Genomic DNA, 17,387 nt, shown 5'->3' on the forward strand with positions numbered 1-17,387 from the left:
TAAATGAATGAGATTTAGTATTTGTGTTATACAAATCATGAATGTTTGTGTGCAATTGACAAAATATTTAATGTGGTGAAATTCATAAGAATCAATACAGTAATCCCTCGAATATCGCGGTTAATGTAGACCAGACAATCGATAATCGAAAAACTAGGGTCACCCCTATTATAACTACCTTTTTTTCCCCCTCCAGTGCTGAGTCCTCGTAGCAAGAGGGGCTTCCACTTACGAGTTTCAGCGTCGATTTTCACATTTTTATGAACTTAAGAAAAAATATATTTTTTAAAATAATTAATAGCAGAAAAAAATCGTGAAGAATTTAATTCGCGATAAGTGAAGTTGCGATAATCAAGGGAAGACTGTAGTTCAACGAGGCTGACCAAACCATTATCTTGAGGTCTTATCACATAATCATCTATATTCATCTACAATTGCCAAAACAAAATGTTTTCGATCAATAAACCGTGAAATTGCTGTCAATTTACGAATACTTTGGAGAGGACCATATATTTTGAAAATAACATTTTATGACTAATTTACTATATATAATTTAAAACTGTTGTCGTCCTTTAATAACGTATGTGAGTCCAAAAAGAAAATAAACACAGGTTGCTTAATATCAGTCATTTTGAAATGTCAGGGTTTTTGGGAGGGGTTCAATGAAAATTACTAATGCTGAGATAACCTGCAGTAGCAATATAGCCATCATTTTCATTAAAACGATGAGTTTTATTCTAGTGCACAGCTATCAAACTCAAGGTCGGAGGGTCAGATTCACCACAACACATTGTTTTGTGTGGCCCCCAAAAGCAAATTCTGTAATTGCCGCACTATAGCGCACAGCTGACTATAAAATGTAAAAACCTAAGAAAAACAATCCATTCATGTATATTAACTAAATTAACATGAACATGCCAAGAGTGTCCTCTGCATACAGTGGCTTGTAGAAGGAGCCACAGATCACAAGTCCCACTAGTCAAAGACAGTCCCCTAAAACAGTTAACTAAAAACAATAAGTCACTATATTTCTAAAGGCAACAAAATAAAATCCCCATGGCAGGCTACTTGGTTAACTATTGACTAATCCCTGTCAGCGCTAACATAGCTGCTTTATTGCCTACTGTTGACATCTGTCTTTTTTAAATTTGTCACAACACCCATGACTAGACTTAAAATATTCTTCTGTGATGGCATTAAGCATCGGGCAGAGCCTTCGTTGTCAATAATGTCCTCTGGGTGCTGGTTGAAAACAGCTAATCTGCACCAGCACAACATCCTCTTACCTTAGCCAACAGTGGATATCATTCCTTTAAAAGTATTCTTCCATTCTGTATACACAAACTCACGTCCATAGAATATTTGTATCAGAATTATTTCATGTATTTCCATTTTTTGCTCTAACAGAAGTGCATTTCATCACATTTTGTACAATGTATAGTCATGGGAACCTGAGACTTAACCTTGAAGCGTACTCATTTGCAAAACGTAATTTAATCAAAAATATGCAAACCTCGATTAGTTCAAATGAGTTTTTATAACGCTGCATTCTTGCCTGCTGTTAGCTGTAAGCGAAATCATAACTCACATTTCTGTTCACATCATTCCCAACATAGCGTAATGAAATGTAGAACCAGCCTGACCATTAAAATGCCATGGCATAGTTACAAAGGCAGATGAATTAGCAATCTGCTCAGTGGGCCAGATGTTGCCACCCCCTCTAAAGCCTCGAGGGAAGCAGCTTGAAAGTTCCTTGCCAACAACCAAGGATAAAGGTCTCAGGAGTGCTGTTTTTTAATTACCGTACTGCTGTCCTCTTGAATATCGTAGCAATAGCTTATCTCTAAAAGTCCTGTGAAGTAAAGAGACATGAGACGATTGAATCAGGTGTTGCAATAGTGGTCTGCATATGTATAGTGGACCTAACAAGCTTCACTGCACAGTTTTCCACATTTCCCGAAAATGAATAATCTCAAAACAACAGTGGTATTTGAATAAGGAGTGAGTACTTTTTCTACCGACTGTATGTTAAACTTTAGCCTGCAAACTGACTGAGAATGCAGTCTGTATAAATATCAAATGTGTGGAAAGTACATATTGCTCATACATTAGCGCTTACTCTGCATTGTTCATAATATCCTCTGTGTTGCTCAAGCCTTCAAACTATTGTATTGAAAAAACAAAAAAGGTGCCTCTCCATAAAACAAATGGCCTTTGACTTGCCAGGAAAGCACTTTTGTTTGACCTGAGCTTTCCAATGTGTGCTGAGCACACAGTTATTCTCATAACACCCATCTTCATGTCCTAAATATTCCACTCATTGACAATAGATTGGATACCTTTAACCTACTTCCAGTATTCACTATCATAGCCAAAGATGATTTATTGAGGTTAAGGAGGGTGTTTGACATGCCAACATGAGATGATTTTTTTTTTCTTAATTTGTATCTACAGGTTTTTTTTAAAATTTGGTATGGAGTAAATTTTTAGGACTCTTAAAACAATAGAACAACTGCTAAACATTAACAGTTTAGATTGACTCTAGTAAAAAGTGATGGCCATTTGAGGGCAAAAAGAAGTGGTCAGGATGTAATCTACCCGGTACACGGTCGATTGGTCCCCGGCCTTTTGGTCGCCGGCCTTTTGGTCGCCAGCCTTTTGATCGCCGGCCTTTAAATACAAACTGCGAATTACTATTTAGTCATACTTAATGCCCTATTAATTATTAGGCTAAAGAAAAGCTCCAAATTTCTCGTACTTTTATTGTTTTTTTGTTGGAGAACTTGTTAAGACCCTGACTGACTAGCTTCTTAAAGGGAACACGCATGTACATACAAACTCTTATACACTCACACATCGGCTCAGTGAAACTGCTCATGGCCATTGTTGGCTTTTATTGATGCGTAGACCGTGTTGTTTTACCTTGTTTTGTTGTCGGTCTTTTGGTCGCCGGTCTTTAGGTCGCCCATTGTCGGGGCGACCAAAAGAGCGGCGACCAATCGACCGCACACGAATCTACCCATAATGTCTAGTACCTACTATACAATACAAGCCAGTGGGACTAATATTATGGACTTGCTACTGTGAACCAGTTACAGTAACTACCTGACTACTGAAAGTGTCCATTTTACATTTCTTCTTTAAATGCACAGATGTGTTCCTTAACATTCTAAAGGACTTATTATTTAAGATTCAAACAGCGGTCTAACTCTATATGAGAAAAATCAAAAGTCTGGATGAATGACATTGCAAATGAAACCTTTGACTGATTATACTGCCAATATAAGTGATTTTTAACATTTTCTGTTTGTCGCGTCATTTTTTACTTGTGAAATATTGCCATATTGGTTGCCATGGTTATACCATGAGCAGAAACATTTCTGATTTGTGCTACTCTCACTGATGGACTTTATGAGATATGAATGTTCAGCTGTCTGCACCCGGCATCAATCAGTTTGGTCTTGTTGACTTAGCAAAGCGTGCCGCCTCACATCATCTGGTTCCCAGGGGCCCCTTCCCCTCTTGAGAGTTATGTAATATTATCAAATGAGCATGATGGAGTTCTTGCTTCTGTTCATACAACAGAATAATGAGAAAGATGAATTCATGTTGCATTTTATCCCCTGAGTATCAAATGACATTCAAAATATGAGTGCAGATTAGTGGCCTTTGTTCTTTCACGGCACAATATTGGTCAGGAAATGGGCAGACACATTCTTAAAAAGCAAGTATACTTGATTTTTACTCCATACCCAATATTAATCATATTGACTATAAATGGAGCGTCAATACAAACTCTGAATTATTGTTACATTGTCTTTAAAACCAAAAGCTGCATGATCCATACTCTTAGTCCAAAAAACAGCTTTAAATGTTTTTTTTTCTTATGAATTCCCATGGTCTCTTACTCAGATGTGGGTGGTAATGAGTTACATTTATTCGAGTAATTTTTTGAGAAGAAACGGTTTCCTCCCATGTTCCAAAAACATGCACGGTAGGCTGATTGGACACTCTAAATTGCCCCTAGGTTGGAGTGTGAGCGTGAATGTTTGTTTGTCTCCTTGTGCTCTGTGATTGGCTGGCCACCAATTCAGGGTGTCTCCCGCCTCTGGCCCGAAGTCAGCTGAGATAGGCTCCAGCACCCCCCACGACCCTAGTGAGGATAAAGCGGTTTAGAAAATGAGATGAGATGATTAATTACATTAATGAATTGGTGATGTAAAATTGCTACTCCTCTGTTATTGGCAGATCCATCAGCATTAAATTTCATTGGTACATTGTAGAAATGTATACATATCCGATCCTCGGAGACATTTCTATTTTTTTGTCTGCAGACGGATTAATTAGATAATTATAGACGTATTAGTTTCCGGGGTGATTAATTACATTAATTAATTGGGGACTTACCTTTGCCTGTCAGTTCTGACTTAGCCAGTATGGTCAGCCGCGTGGTCGTAGTTCATTTTAAATTTGTTTAGGGAACATTTTTGTTGACCTCAACTTGAACAGGTTGCTGTAGTTGTGATTAATTGAATGCGCTCAGATCAAATGAGCTGAATGAATAAAAGTACACACTAGCACCCAAAATTATGGTATAAAACAATGTTAAGATGGGCAGCAGGTTTGGAAATATCAACAATCTTTGTTTTTAGTCCAAGGAGCCTGAATAATAATCTATTTTTTTACTGAGATGAATGCAGGTTACAATTAGAGCAAGCTTTTGATTCATCTCACTCTCACTCTCTCACGTACCCCCTATTTGTTTCGCCATGTCATTTCCTCTGTCCATTCTCAGTTTTTCTCTTCTCAGCCATTCCTCTCATTCCCTCTTTGTTTCCATCTGTCGTGTTTATGGCCTTCTGTCAATCAGTTTAAATCAAATGCTTGCCAGCCCTCCTAGCCTAAATTGATGTCTAGCACAATCAGTGGAAATTAAAGAGTTAAAGGGAACGTCCAGTTTTAGTCCAGGCCTTTTTTTTATTTCAATGCATATTGCATGTATGCATTCTGTCAATAGGTGGGATCATATCTATACAAGTATAAGGTCACTTCTTAGACTAGTTTGAACTTTTTGTCTTGCTAATATTTGGCTGAAATAAAGATATAATGGCCTATTAATTCTTTATGTAGGACTTTTTTTTGTTTTGTTTTAACCTTTTTTGTTGAGCAAACTAAAAACAATGAATATGGCCCTCAGGCAAGATCAGCCTTTTTATTTTTATTCAGTACTACATCTACTGGCTGCTCTTATCGCAGTCAGTGATTCACTGTCACTCTGTTGCCCTAATCCTAGAATGGAACAAACACACTGCCTACTGCCCTCTAGATCCCCTTGAACATCCCGTCTACTGAATCACCTGTGGCAGCGGTGGATGGATCAGTCACATGGAAGGTCCTTTGGATAGTAGTGATAATAGCGATGATGCTGAGCTACTAGCTTCGTTCTGCCACAGCAGCAGCTTTCAGATTATTCTCCATCTGACTTCAGAATATATTCTTAGCATGCCTCCTTCCTATGGTGCAGTAGGTTCCAAGGAAACCTGCTAGAAGAAAAAACAAACCTTTTAAAAAGTTGTTTAGTTGTTGTTTTTTCTTTTCCCCATTCCTTTTGACTCCCGTGACAGAAAGACATTTTAGAGTCTCACAGGGGTTCCCAGTTAAAATACCAGGATATACATTAGGATACACTAAAATCTTAAAGTGGTTAAATGTGCCCCAATTCTGGAATTACACAAATAGATTAAATTAGATCAGATTAGATTAGATTAGCTAACTTTATTCATCCCGTATTTGGGAAATTTCACTGTCACAGTATATATACAAACACACATACACACACATACGCACACGCACATGCACATGCACACACACATACACACACACACACACACATACACATACAGACACAGACGCACACACCACACACATACGCATAGATGTACATGTATACATACTCTCAACATTCAGACATTTCTTTTGTTAAAGAGCCTGGCAGGTATTTTTTTTTTTGATTGATCAGTTGAAAACAAACTCGCAAGACAAAAACTATGAGTATCGATTGTGTATATCAACAAATTAAATCTAACCAGTGCAAACTCTTGCACATTAAATTGGAATCTGCTTTGTCAAGCACATACAGTATTGAGAATTTCAGAATGTCAGGTGAGATACAAAATAATCATCTCAATTATTCCAACCAAAATGTGATCAGAAATATACACCATTTAGTTATTGTTTTGTGTTGTTTTGCTAGAACTAGCTTTTGTCATTTGATTTGTTTTGTGTTAGTAGAACAGAACTGGGGTGCTGTGACAGAGAATTGATGGTGCTGATGAGGTTGCAATTCCTACTGAACACCTCAGCCCCCCTGCTGAGATTAAAGAGCTGCTGGCATCAGCATTTGCATGTTTCACGTTGACACATTCATCTAAATGAGCAGCACTGAACTCGTGTTTGGATAGAACTTGCCTTTATCATAGTACTTGCCTTCATCTTGGAGACCAAAATATTAGAAACAGGTCTCAAAATGATGCAGTGCATTTCTTCGGCACTGTAAACTATAACTATGAGAACAATGTGATAATATATGTATCCGTCACAGTATTAATGAGACAGGATTTTTTTTAAACAGATCAGTGTTGAAGTCAAAGGTACTTATAAGGGTCAGAAAATTAAAGGCGAAATACATATGTTAATACATAGTGGATGGTCTATGTATGTATATACAGTGAAGCAATCTCAAAACACGTAAAGAAAATTTATTTTCCACTTGTGGAGTTTTTGAGTAATGAAGCGCTTAATTAGCAGTGACATGCATGGTGTATTAAATCAAAAGTGTTTACGACTTTCAATGTCAAACAGATTTGTGTTAATCCTCATTGATATCAGCATACTAACTGCAGAAAAGACTTGTCATTGGTTATATTTCTCTTAAAGAAATTAGTTTTCTAAGACTAAAATTTATGTATGATTTTCATTGGATAAAGTACCTTAAATGTGACTCAGCAAAACAGCCTGCTAGACAATGTTTTTAATGCTTTACATTAAGTTTTCCCATACTCATTTAAGCACAACACACGACCAGACAAAAATACATATATACATCAATATAACGATCTAATTTTAATATACACAGAAAAGCATTTACACACTGGAAAGTCACTTTAGTTGAAGAGGCTTGTCAAGGATTTAAACCTGGTACCTCATGTGGTATTTTTGTTTAAAAGTGTTTTCCATCAACTAGACCAGTCTGGAACCATGTTTGCTAGGTCTTTTGACTAGATCTACGCAAGTTAATTTGCATTTGTTAAAGGATAGAATCGTAATTTGAAAAGCTTTGTTTTCTACCACAACTCATGTCATGCATTTCTTTGAGGGGCTTTCCATTACAGTATAATTTTCTCCGACATTTAAACCCACTCAGTTGGCGGTTAGAAAGTAGTTAATATGCAGGAACACTTTTAGGTTAGTGTGCTCTCTTTACCAAGCTGTCTTAACATGGTATATTTAAAGAGCGGTGCATATTTAGTGTATGTATATATATATATATATATATATATATATATATATATATATATATATATACATATATATATATACATATATATATACATATATATATACATATATATATATATATATATACATATACATATATATACATATATATACATATATATACATATATATATATACATATATATACATATATATACATATATATATACATATATATACATATATATACATATATATACATATGTATGCGAAAAGAATATATACGAATGTTGTGGTGTACTTTCAAAAGCTGAGAAGTGGCTGCTTTTGAATTTTTTCTTTTTTTAAAAGTGCTTGTTATAAATGAAAGACAATTAACGGCGCCAATTTAAAAGTGCCATTGTATTAATTTGTCAAATTATGTTAAGTAAATGCAAGAAAATCCAAAAAAAAAAAAACATATATATATACATATGTATGCGAAAAGAATATATACGAATGTTGTGGTGTACTTTCAAAAGCTGAGAAGTGGCTGCTTTTGAATTTTTTCTTTTTTTAAAAGTGCTTGTTATAAATGAAAGACAATTAACGGCGCCAATTTAAAAGTGCCATTGTATTAATTTGTCAAATTATGTTAAGTAAATGCAAGAAAATCCAAAATACCCTCCTAGTTACATATAATGTTTTGTTTTGAATATCTTTGAGGGAAAAAATTGACAAACGTGCTGTACTTTGTAGTCCAATGCTCTTTTTCAATCTGTTGGTCCTTCACTGTTTTATACAGTTATGGTAGCCTGTGTTGCTTCTAATATATATATATATATATATATATATATATATATATATATATATATATATATATATATATATATATATATATATATATATATATATATATATATATATATATATATATATATATATATATAAATAGTTATATTTCTGTGAGATTAAAACTACGAAAAGAGCCACAGCCTTCTATATATAAAGCATGTTTGTTTGTTTACCTGGCCTTGTGAATTCAATGTACAGTACTTTGTAGCTTTTCTACTCTTCCTAACCCATAATGCACATAAGGACCAACACCATGCTGCAAATCTCATTATAACATTACACGCTAGCTTGCCTACAGCAGGCATTGGAACTAATTGGCATGTAACTCACTATGAAGACATTTAATTTGTATGAAACTTCTGACATTTACAGACGTGTACTGTGTAACTTCCTCAGCATTTTTCTGGTACCTTATTATTCCAACAACAAAGTACAGTACATATTGGGATGTAGTATATTATCCCCCTATATTCACAATGAAGAAAATGAACGATACAAATCAGTAGTCACGTGTATGAAATTTCCCTATTTAGCTCTTCTACTATGACATTTTCCATCCATTCATCCATTTTCGATAGTGCTCTTCTCATGGGATCATGGTTGAGCCAATCTTAGCTGACATGGAGCTTTTCGAATATTTTAAAGTAAAGCTTTCCTCACTGTTCATGTGTGCATACAGCTTGTTTTCTGTCGCCCGGAACACATGGTAGGCGTTTAACATTAATGCTGCCGCATATCGATGACCACAGACGTACAGTACATCCAGAGTGATAAATAAATATCGCCAGTAACATGTAAAGCAAAGTCCTGCAACAGATGGTATGGCCCCAGCAGTGGCCCAGACTAAACATAATCTAGTCAGTTTGTGATTTTATGATTAGATGGATGTGGGCAGCCAAAATCCATAGTAATTTCTGGCAAGAACGTTCCGTTTCAAAAGGAAAGGTGATACAATACAAGTTGGTTGAACTAAAATACCTATGTAAGATCATGTTTTTACTCATAAAGTAGGAATTGGGATGACTTTTGCCTTTTCTACCTCTTGTGTCAGATGTTCTTGGCCTTCATTTTTCTTTGATATACACATCAAGGCTAGTCAAGCTCAGGGTTGGCTTTAGGTGTGGGGGAAAAATAAGTCTGTCTGAGAGAAAATATCAGTGTGTTTGAATATGTTGGAGAGTGAGAGGTGCGAGTAAGTGTTTGGAAACAGGACATGCACAAGAGAAAATGGAGCTAAAAACATGTTTTTGTTCCACTGATGGTAAATAATTTGTTCATACTTTATTTCTCACCAAATTTACACCATAACCAGACGAATTTATAATGATATTACAACACATTTTGTAAATGTTTAATACAGGTTTAAAGCATTTGACTGTAAATTGGCTTTCAGTGTTTGTCTCAATTGTAATACTGTACTGAATTGCATTACACATTTCAGGATTCTGCTCAGGAGGGTGTAATCACTCGAGACATCCACCGCACATTCCCTGCACACGACTACTTCAAGGACTCTGATGGAGATGGACAGGATTCGCTCTACAAGATCTGCAAGGTATGAGGAAAATGTGAAACTTAATTTAAAAGAATGTCAATCAAAAAAATGACTGCCGCAGTTAAATGCTGACTTTCAAATAGACTTAAAGACCCGAACTTCAGATCTAAGGCTTTGAAATTCCTTGGACTGTAGAAGTAACCTGTAATGTAGTGGTTCACTTGCCTGACTTCGGTGCGGTCAAGGGTGGGATTGATTCCGGCTCGTTGACGGTATGATTGTGAGTGTGAATGTTTGCCTGTCTCTCTGGGTGCTCTTTTGCTGACTGGCGACCAGTCCAGGGTGTAGTGTGCCTTTCACCTGAAGTTGGTTGGGTACGGCTCTAGCAACCCCGGAAGCCCTTATATTGTCCTAGGTAAATGCTAGAGACTCAGGTAGATTTTTTTTTGAACTGCCCATTTCATTTTTTGTCATTTTGGAAAAACTGCGTAAAGAATATATACCAAAAATAAATGTTAACTGAATAACAATGGCACAGTGGGCAGCGAGCGGTTTGAATGTGCCGGCCGAGTGATTCCATACCGTGAAATAAAGTAGTTCTGTGCATTCTATCTAGAATGCCTGCAATATTAAAGGAAAAATACAGCACCGGCATGAAGGTTCAGGGGCATATCATGGCGGGCTTGTTTAGTTTAGAGATCATGAGTGGCTGTAAAGAGTTGAATAAATGCCAATCATGAGTTTTTTATGGTGCCAATATTTGCCTTATGTCAAGATCAACTTTTGCTGGATCTTCTGTCTTTGCTTTTTGTTATTTTCTTGTTGGAATATATAAAGGATCGTCTATGTTCCACTACTAGCCACAAACTTTAACGACATTCCACTTTAAATAACAACAATCACTTCAACGCAAGGAAGAATATTCATAGTATTGTTGACGTGTGCTGCTGGTGTTGACCACATTTAACATTAATAAGTCAGGATATTATCCTTGTGACTTGACTGGATTTGTCTTGTCTTTATCAAAATATTCCATGATGAAATTGGTTCATTCTTTTTGAATATATCTTGCATGAAAACTTAGTAAATTGCTAATCTTTAATATCTGTATTACATCATGTGACCATATCTTCACCTTGAATCCATGTTTGAAGGAAGTATTTGGAGAGGGCCAACTACTTAACATAACAACATAAAAAATATTATCTCTTGAAGTTTCACAATTTGTTACTTTACAAGTTTGTTAAGTTCATACAGAATGCCCTACAAGGTTAATTCTTAATGACTCATGATTCAAAAATTGAACTATTTAATGCCAGGACAATTGAATTTTAAGTCAAACACATTTTTTGTGTTGTTTTATCGATAAGCAGAACGCCACACCTTTGTATATTTTGGGCTATCAGCACAGTGGGAGGACCTGTCAGAATGGGTTTACATCCTCCCTGAACCCAAGTAGGTCAGTGGTGAGCTAGCCTTCATTTGTATGCAAATTCATGTAGATTTGCTGCTGATAAGGTTGGCTGGATCTTGAGGCATGAGTGGGTTACAGCACACAGGATCCAGAACCCATTGGAAATTCATCTTCACAGGAATCGACTCGCTAATATGCATGGGGTCCTTAATTTTCTAACCTTTCTTCTCTGAGAAAGGTCAATTGAGCTGTGTGAACTTTGCTTGTGACTTTCTGTTTCATTTTGTGGACGTTCCATTCAAGTGCATTTACATCTAACCTGTGCAAGCCTGACTGACCATTCTTTAGGCCTTCTGCAGCGGTCAGGGTTAAATGTCTCTCTCCTACACATTTTGACAGTGAGTTTATGAGAAAAAGAGAACATTTATTCTTCCTGAATTTCTTTAAAATTGTGTAAGCTCTTGGTTGACTAATTTGGATGACTTTCCAAAACATTTGCCTGGAGAAGAAAATTTAAAAATAACGCAAATGCTTAAATCCGATACTGTCTGTCTGACTGATCACAAATGAGAATACATTAAATCTTTATTGAGACGATCATTTCTTATCCGTTTAACTGTTACCATTCCTCATTTCTCCTTTGAAATATGGTGGAGTCATCTTACGTTACCGCAGTTTCTGGGGCTTATCCTCCTTGGAAGATTGTTCTTCCCACACTTTCCGAGGTGGTATAGTGTAAAAATAGACATTACTTTTAAATAAAACAAAAGTGTATCATTTATAGTTTAAGAGACAACCAGCACTTAATATGTTCCACACATTAGTATTTAAATTTTGCCAAAAGAGTTGCTTTTACCACTTTCATTTACAGCTAATCCTTGTCAGAATAAATGGTTTACTTGGTACTTAGATAAGGCCCACCACCAGCTTGTTTTAATTCCTCAAGTTTATTTAATGACATAAAATGTTGACAGTTTAAAAAGAGCATTAGACCTGTTATGAAATAGGTGTCTGCTTTATATTATATGGTAATACTTCACCCCGCTGCGGCTGTTATGTACTCTGGGTAACAAATTTAGATTTCTCACCCCAGGACCTCCCCCTTCCATCTGTCAACCGACATGTCACCTTGTTGAGTTGGGAATGTGTGAATAGCGCACTCCATCAAGCATGTCAGGATGACTGTTGTAGCCCAGACAATTCCATAAAACATAATCATTACCTGCACATCAAACCTCAAATTAGGCAAAATAATAAAGATAGATTTTTACTCTGATAGGGGAATGCAATGATTATCTGATTGCTCATTCAGTCAAGAACCCAATATCAAAAATATATTGGAATATTTGGACTATAATGCAAACTTTACTATAAGAAGCACACACAAACTTTGACAATAAAATTATATTTATATACACATAAACCACACTGGCATATAAACCACAGGGATATTCTCAATAAAAGTCTTGCAGCTCGTTAGGATTGTAAAAGCCTATATGCAATACAAGCCGCACTGGACCATAAAACGCAGTATTCAAAGCAGAACAGTATATAGTCCAAAAATTACGATAGATTAAAATGTGTGATCATGCCTATTTCTGAATAATAATAATAATCGGACATAGGCTTTGTCATCATCATTGACTCGACAAAAGCCTAATTGTCATCATAACCAGCAATTGCATATGACGAAATTGATAGTGCTTCTCCACAAGGTGCGCTTTCCCAGCAAAAGGCCCAAATAAGTGATAATTTCAGACTCGTTGGCGTTCTGCCGTGATGGATACATCGCATCACCCCTCGAGCGCAACCAAACCCCGGCGACTGCAGAAAAAGTTTGCCTCGCAGATGCCAACAAAGAAAAAAAAACGGATCACTTACCTCCCACTGTCTCCTCGCTTACCTTCAGTCAGCCAGTAGGAGGCAGATCACCGCCCAACGTCCTTCATGTTACGTGTGTCGTACTACCGCAAGTTCAGAGTCCAATTCAAGAACAATACACAACTTCATTTTTTACATCTACACAACTTCACATCATGATAATTTCACATAAATGTATATTTTGTCCTGTTTTTTTAAATATATTATTCGTATCAGAATATTTTCTTATCGGTATTTGTATACACTGTACAAGTATAAGTAATACACAGAGTGTGCATGTCATTGTCTGGTGCAGGGACCATCCAAATAATATTTCTTGTCCTTTTCAAGGAAAAATGACGATGATAAAATATGGAATATTAGTGCAAACGGAAACATTGACAATCTTGCTTACTAGAAGAAAATTGCATCGCTCGTTTGGTGTTTTATGTTTCTTTGACAAATTATTCTGTCATCTTTTTTTATTTCCTGTCTTTAAGGCTTATGCTGTCTACGATGAGGAGATTGGTTACTGTCAGGGTCAATCATTTCTTGCTGCTGTCCTGCTGCTGCATGTAAGTTAAAATTTAAATATGCATACATTTTAACGTGTGCGTGTATTGTAATTATTTCTTTGCAGTTGCATCCCTTGACCACATTCTTTGCTGAAAACATTCAATATCTTTAAAGATCACCAAACTATGTGAAACTATGCATCAGACCATTTTCATTTGAGAATAATTTGGGATTTACCATTTCACAGCAATGTATATTATTATACATCCTTCCTGTGTTCATGTTTTTATTAAATTAGATACTACATTCTATTCAAAGAAACCAGTTGGAGACACGTGTTGGAAGAAAGGCCTACTTGATATCAGTTTTTAGTGATTTTATTGAAACAGTGGTGGAAATTTGGCTTGGGTCTAAAAGACGAGCATCCAAGGTTAAAGAGGAGAAAGGTTGTGGGAGACAGGAGATGTCAACAGGGGGCCCCATCAGGAAAGACAGTTGGGCAATAAGTGAAAAGATGAAGTGATGGCAGTGAGCTGTCATTGGAGCCACATCAGGTACAGGTGCCAGCAAAATGAATGTGGAAAAATGGAGCACGAGTGCAATATAGCCAGTTAGGTTGGGTGGAGGAAGAAGGAAGACAGGTTAAAGGGAAGAAAGAGGCAGAGGTTACAGAAACCGATCTCAAGAATATTAATCGCCGCTCAGGTTCACCTGCAGCACATTCAGCCCCAAACACACGCAGTCACAGATAAAATGCAATCTCATACCCTCTGTGTGCCAAGGTGTGTGTGTATGTGTGTTTGCAACTGCTGGGGTGTGTACATGAAATTGAGAAATATTGGCTGTCTGTGAGACGCACCAAGCTTCACATTTTCATCCAGCAACAACAACAACGCAGTTTTGTCTTCATGACTTCATATCAGAAAGTTATAGCATTTTTTTGTTAAAAATAAACATTGTCTGGAACCTTATGTAACAAATATACAGACACAAATTTCAGCAATAAAAGCATCACTATACGTATTACTGTTGTTTCAGATGCCTGAAGAACAGGCCTTTTGTGTGTTGGTGAAAATCATGTTTCAGTATGGCCTGAGAGCTCTCTACAAAAACAACTTTGAAGATCTTCACTGCAAGTTCCATCAGCTTGAGAAGCTTATGCAGGTAAACAGGGTTACAATTTTTTTGTACACGTGTGAAATCTAGAGTCTGATTTAATGCTTGGTCATATTTAAATGTTTAGGTGTATAGCTCCCATAATACTCTTTAGACAGCAGCCATATATAGTCCAGTGCGCATTTTTCCAGATGAATAAGCAAAGTTGAGGAAAAATAGTTTTCAAAAATTTGGTATAACAAATGTGTGTATATATATATATGTGTATGTGTGAATATATATGTATGTATTTGTGTATATATATATATACACATGTACATCTGTGTATGTATGTATATATATACATGTACATCTGTGTATGTATGTGTATATATATTTATATATATGCATGTATGCGTATACTGTGACAACGAAATTTCCCGAATACGGGATGAATAAAGTTATCCAATCCAATATATATATATATATATATATATATATATATATATATATATATATATATATATATATATATATATATATATATATATATATAAATATATGTGTACGTATGTGTACGTATACGTATATGTATACGTACACATACGTATATGTGTATGTATACGTATACGTATATGTATATGTATATGTATACGTATACATATATAAATAATTTTCCCATACTCTTGTTGCTTTTTTTTCTAGGAACAACTACCTGATTTGTGGGTTCATTTCCAAGAACTAAACCTGGAGGCACACATGTATGCCTCACAGTGGTTTCTCACCCTCTTCACAGCCAAGTTCCCTCTTTGCATGGTTTTCCACATCACTGATCTCCTGCTTTGTGAGGTACAGTTGTAATCAGTGTAATATATTGTCCCCTAATTCCTAGGATAGGTTGTGGGGAAAGAACCCAATTTAAGTCAGGGGAAATAGTGTCCACCAGAGAAATAAATTTTAACGTTTTAAACCTCACGCACGAGGTACTGTAGCCCCTCAAGTTTGGCGATCATGAGCCAATGGCGCACTGCACCTCAGAAAAGAAAAATATGTTTTGCATTGATTCCTTAATCATCATTTTTGAAATCATCAATATCATTTAAAATCCTTAGAAATATTCAAAGCTTTAATTAGTACATATACACTGCCTCACCTTTTAAAATTAAAATATCGGTCCCGCCCTGTCATTCAGCGTTGGTTTCTATATTTTCTCATTTACTCTTCTTCTGTTCCTCCCACTCTTCCTGCTCTCCCACTGGCCTCAAGCAGAACAATAAGACGCGTCCCAGGTTTTTCTCAGCCAATGAACCGCATGATAAGAATCTGTTCGTAAAACATCCATTTTCTTCTCCTGCTACTCCGACAGCTGGTCTTCTTATGTATCATTTTCTTTCCCCCATCACCGTTGCCTTCACTTTTCCTTGCGAGTTATCCTGCCTAGGAAATAATTAGGTACAGGTCAAATTGTTAGAAAATCTAAATTGCCCTTAAGTATGAGTAAGTGTAAATTGCCCTTAGGTATAATTGTGCGCGTGAATTGTTGTCCATCTCCTTGTGCCCTGTGATTGGCTGGCCACTGATTCAGGGTGTTCCCTCCCTGGTGCCCATCGTTATCTAGGATAGGCTCTAGCACCCCCCGCGATCCTTGTGAGGATAAGTGGGTCGTAAAATGAATGAAATACTCACACACAGCCAGTTGTCCAGACCCTGAAGTAGCAAAGCGGCCTTCTTTTTCCGGTAATGTCATTTGTTTTATGTTAAACATATTTCTGTAAAAGACATGGGAATGGGGTGCCTGACTGGTTTTGCGGGTTGTAAACATCTCACCTGACTTATATACACGAGACAAATTCAGTTAATCCATCTGGAAATTACAAAGACATCAGTAGGTGTGGCGTATTACAGTAATCAGGTGTCAGACCAGCAGAATAGACACACAATCCAGTTCTGTCAATCTATTACAGAAAAAAAATACACTTGTGGAATTCCTTCTTTTGGAAGCGCACTAGGTTGGGTGGTCCATTGTGATAGATCTACTGTGACAGATTTCATTGCTAAAGTTTGAAATATGATCAAGCAAAGCTCAGAGTTTTAGCATCCTAATAGCATCTTCGATTAAACACATGCATTTTACATTCATTACATTAAGCACATTAGGAGATGTTTAGAACACTAAATCCAGATTGTTTGATTACTCTCAACATTGAAAATATTTTCCTTTGGACTTTATTTTACCTTTACTCCTGTTAAACTGCTCTGTCTCATTCCTAGGTTATATTTTACGATTACTAATCTCGACCAGCCACCTGAGGGTGCAGGTGCCTTTCGCCCGATATCAGCTGGGATAGGCTCCAGCACCCCGCAGCCCTGACAAGGACAAGCTGTTGAAAATGAATGAATGAATGAATGAATTAATAATCTTGACCACAGTTTCTGTTTCTGTATCCTTCCCTTCCATAGTATAAATCAATTTAATTCTCTCACGCATTCATAGGCTGTAAAAACCAAAAGTACCTCCGGAACCTCTTTGATCTTGACTTTGCATTGTAGCGCCATCTTGAGGGAAAAGAGCGTGTGCTCCCCCTCGCTTTCCTTATTTTTAGGCATGTCTGGTTATTTTTAGCTCTGTGTTGCCATGTGAACTCAATCACAGAGACCAGGGAGATGAGGTCTTCC

General features: G+C 36.5%; 1 protein-coding gene across 7 annotated transcripts in view; it reads left to right on the forward strand.

The window, feature by feature from the left end:
* Positions 1-17,387, forward strand: part of rabgap1l (RAB GTPase activating protein 1-like) — a 94,216-nt gene that overhangs the window by 41,598 nt on the left and 35,231 nt on the right. For all 7 annotated transcript variants that reach the window (XR_013301211.1, XR_013301214.1, XR_013301215.1 and 4 more), the window contains exons 14-17: positions 9,773-9,886; positions 13,601-13,675; positions 14,655-14,780; positions 15,417-15,560. Coding sequence is in view for 1 of the 7 variants with exons in the window: in XM_077606529.1 (XP_077462655.1) it covers positions 9,773-9,886; positions 13,601-13,675; positions 14,655-14,780; positions 15,417-15,560 (459 nt within the window). In the remaining 6 variants the exon portion in view is untranslated. The remainder of the gene's footprint in view (positions 1-9,772; positions 9,887-13,600; positions 13,676-14,654; positions 14,781-15,416; positions 15,561-17,387) is intronic.

The sequence above is a fragment of the Stigmatopora argus genome, chromosome 8, assembly GCF_051989625.1.
Source record: "Stigmatopora argus isolate UIUO_Sarg chromosome 8, RoL_Sarg_1.0, whole genome shotgun sequence".
In the NCBI taxonomy this organism is placed as follows: Eukaryota; Metazoa; Chordata; class Actinopteri; order Syngnathiformes; family Syngnathidae; genus Stigmatopora; species Stigmatopora argus.